This window comes from Bombus impatiens, unplaced genomic scaffold, assembly GCF_000188095.3.
Source record: "Bombus impatiens unplaced genomic scaffold, BIMP_2.2 scf_0381, whole genome shotgun sequence".
Classification (NCBI taxonomy): Eukaryota; Metazoa; Arthropoda; class Insecta; order Hymenoptera; family Apidae; genus Bombus; species Bombus impatiens.
Genome location: NT_176800.1, coordinates 46,769 through 49,139, shown reverse-complemented (window position 1 = coordinate 49,139; position 2,371 = coordinate 46,769). Strand labels below are relative to the sequence as shown.

At 41.2% G+C, this 2,371-nt stretch overlaps 1 protein-coding gene across 1 annotated transcript; it reads right to left on the bottom strand.

The window, feature by feature from the left end:
- Nucleotides 1-366: 366 nt before the first annotated feature.
- Nucleotides 367-1,133, bottom strand: LOC112212925. Its single transcript, XM_024367985.2, has one exon. The coding sequence runs from the start codon at nucleotides 889-891 to the stop codon at nucleotides 436-438; it is 456 nt and encodes a 151-aa protein (XP_024223753.1). The 5' UTR covers nucleotides 892-1,133; the 3' UTR covers nucleotides 367-435.
- Between the last annotated feature and the right edge of the window lie 1,238 nt (nucleotides 1,134-2,371).

The window sequence follows — 2,371 nt, the reverse complement described above, 5'->3', positions numbered from 1 at the left end:
GATTTTCTTCCCACGATTCTGTATACTCGACAGCGAGCTCTGTAGCTAATTGGAATAAAAATTCCCGTCTTGAAATATTTTCATCGGTTGTTTCTTTATACAAAATCCAGGCATTTATTCCAGCTAGGTCCAAAATGTTGAAAAATACCTGGAGAAATACCTACAAGATTTTGACTTCACGCTGTATTTCCTTGACATTTAGTCCACTACATCTACTCCAAATTTTGTATTATTAAATCTAATCGTTTCCGGTATACGTTTATTGCTTTTTTCAATTTCTATCGCTTTATGCATGGAACTTAGCACAAACACTTTTTTTGTTGGTTTGCGTTTATATACCGTAAAAAAATTTGATTCGAAATATAAAATTTGCTTGAAAACAGAGTCATTTTGTCCTTTCGATCTTTGGCTCTCTTTGGCAATTCCCGTTTATTTTCACGGATTGTTCCAACGATTGTAGTTCTTTTTTGCGAATAGCTTTGTAGCCAGTGATGCAATCGTAAAAAAATTATCTGTTGTTAGGTTCCTTCCACATCCTGTGAATGGTTCCATCAGCTTCAGAGCAACGAATTCTCCAAGTGGAATTGAATTTTCTCTCTCCTCATCCTTTCCCAAATAGGGAAATCCATTTATTGTATACTTGCTATTGACATCACACGCCAGCCAGAATTTTATGCCGAATTTATCTGGTTTGTTCTGCATATACTGGGTAAATCTACACCTAGTCTTCGACGGAAATAACTGCTCATCAACAGTAATATACGCACCAGATTTATAACAATTTTGTGAATTCTCTATAAATCGGTCCCACACTGTAGATACCATTGCAAAATTATTGGTTCGTAAACGCTGGCTTCTTTCGCTCTTCTTATCAAATCCTGTAAACTTCATAATTTCAGTAAAATCATTCCTGCTCGTTGTTTTTGAAAAAAATGCAGGTCTCCAAATTTTATTCCACAAACATGAGACATCTAAGTTCTTTGCCTGATATGCACCGCGGGCATATAGCAGAGCAATAAATGCATCTAGTTTTGTTGTATCTAGCTCCCACTTAGTCCCCCATAGTCTAAATGCTTCTTCTTTCGTACATTTTATTATATGATCCGTTATACGGTGATCAATGATAAGATAAAATGCTGTCTTTATTTGTTCTTTCACTATATGCTATTTAGCATATCCTGTTGGACTTTTTTTTTAGCGAGGAGGGGAAAATGCTTTTACGCATACCCAAAGACCCGCGTCTCTGGGTTATGTAGGACTCGGCCAGATGACATCGCCATACCCACTAAAAACCCCTCCTCATTCTTCCTCTGCTACGGTACTCGAGGCACCAACCCGGTACAGTCATTCGACATTACTTCAGGTTGGCCTCTACACCACGCACCCAATCCTTTATCTTCTCTCCTCGACTCTGGTCCTTCTTCTCCTCCTTCCTTCCCTTGTTCTCCCTACTTCTATCACCCTTTCTTTAGAAAGCCGGCATTTCATCGCCTTTGTACAAAAATCATGAAACCTCTCCTCCACAACCGCTCCTCTGCGGCCATCTTCTCAACGACCCGGTTCTCCAATTTAAAATGTTCAGCAGCAGTAAGCATTAGGGAGCTTAGGGTCCCCTACCCGGTTTCCTGAGCAATATGACTCTTGCTGTTTTCCAGCATCACGGGATCCTACCAGAGTCCGTAATATTGTTAATCACATTAGTGAGAAGCTCTGTTCGGTTGTATACTAGCAGCTTAACAATATCCTCTGGGACCCCATCTATTCCCACCGCCTTCTTTCCATTCATTCTACTTCATTTATTCTAACAATGATTTTCTTAACATCTTCCTCCTCAAGCTTCGTGTTATAGGTGATATCCTCCCTGTCATGCTCTTCGACCTCCCTTAGCTCCGGTCTGCGTCCTATGATGAACAAGCCTTTTAAAATTTCTTTCACCTTGTTAACAGGCATGTCATTAGGAAGCCCTTTCTTGCCACATCTGTTCATAATCGTGCGATACGGCTTTCCTCACGAGTCCCTTTCTAGTATCTCACAGAATCCGGCCCAGGCTCTCTTTTTAGTCTCAGCTATTTCTTTCTTCAGCTGTCTTCTTAGCCCTTTGTAGTTGCTAATAAGGGCTTCGATCCCACTGTCCTCCTTCCTCCTTGCTCTAGTTATTTTCCTCAATGCTTTGTGAGCCTGAGATCTCAGTTCTGCGATCGTCTCATTCCACCAGTGATTGCTATACTTCTTGTTTGTCGTACAGCTCACCTTCTTCAACATCTTGTCACAAGTTTCCACCATACACTTCTGCAGCAGTTCCGCCTTGTCCGCGTCGTCAAAGCGGCTCTCAATTTGGCCACCGCCTCGCTAACCACCACGATCTTGTCGA

Coding starts and splice junctions, on each gene's coding strand:
- LOC112212925 (XM_024367985.2), bottom strand. CDS start 891: ATGAAGTTTACAGGATTTGATAAGAAGAGCGAAAGAAGCCAGCGTTTA.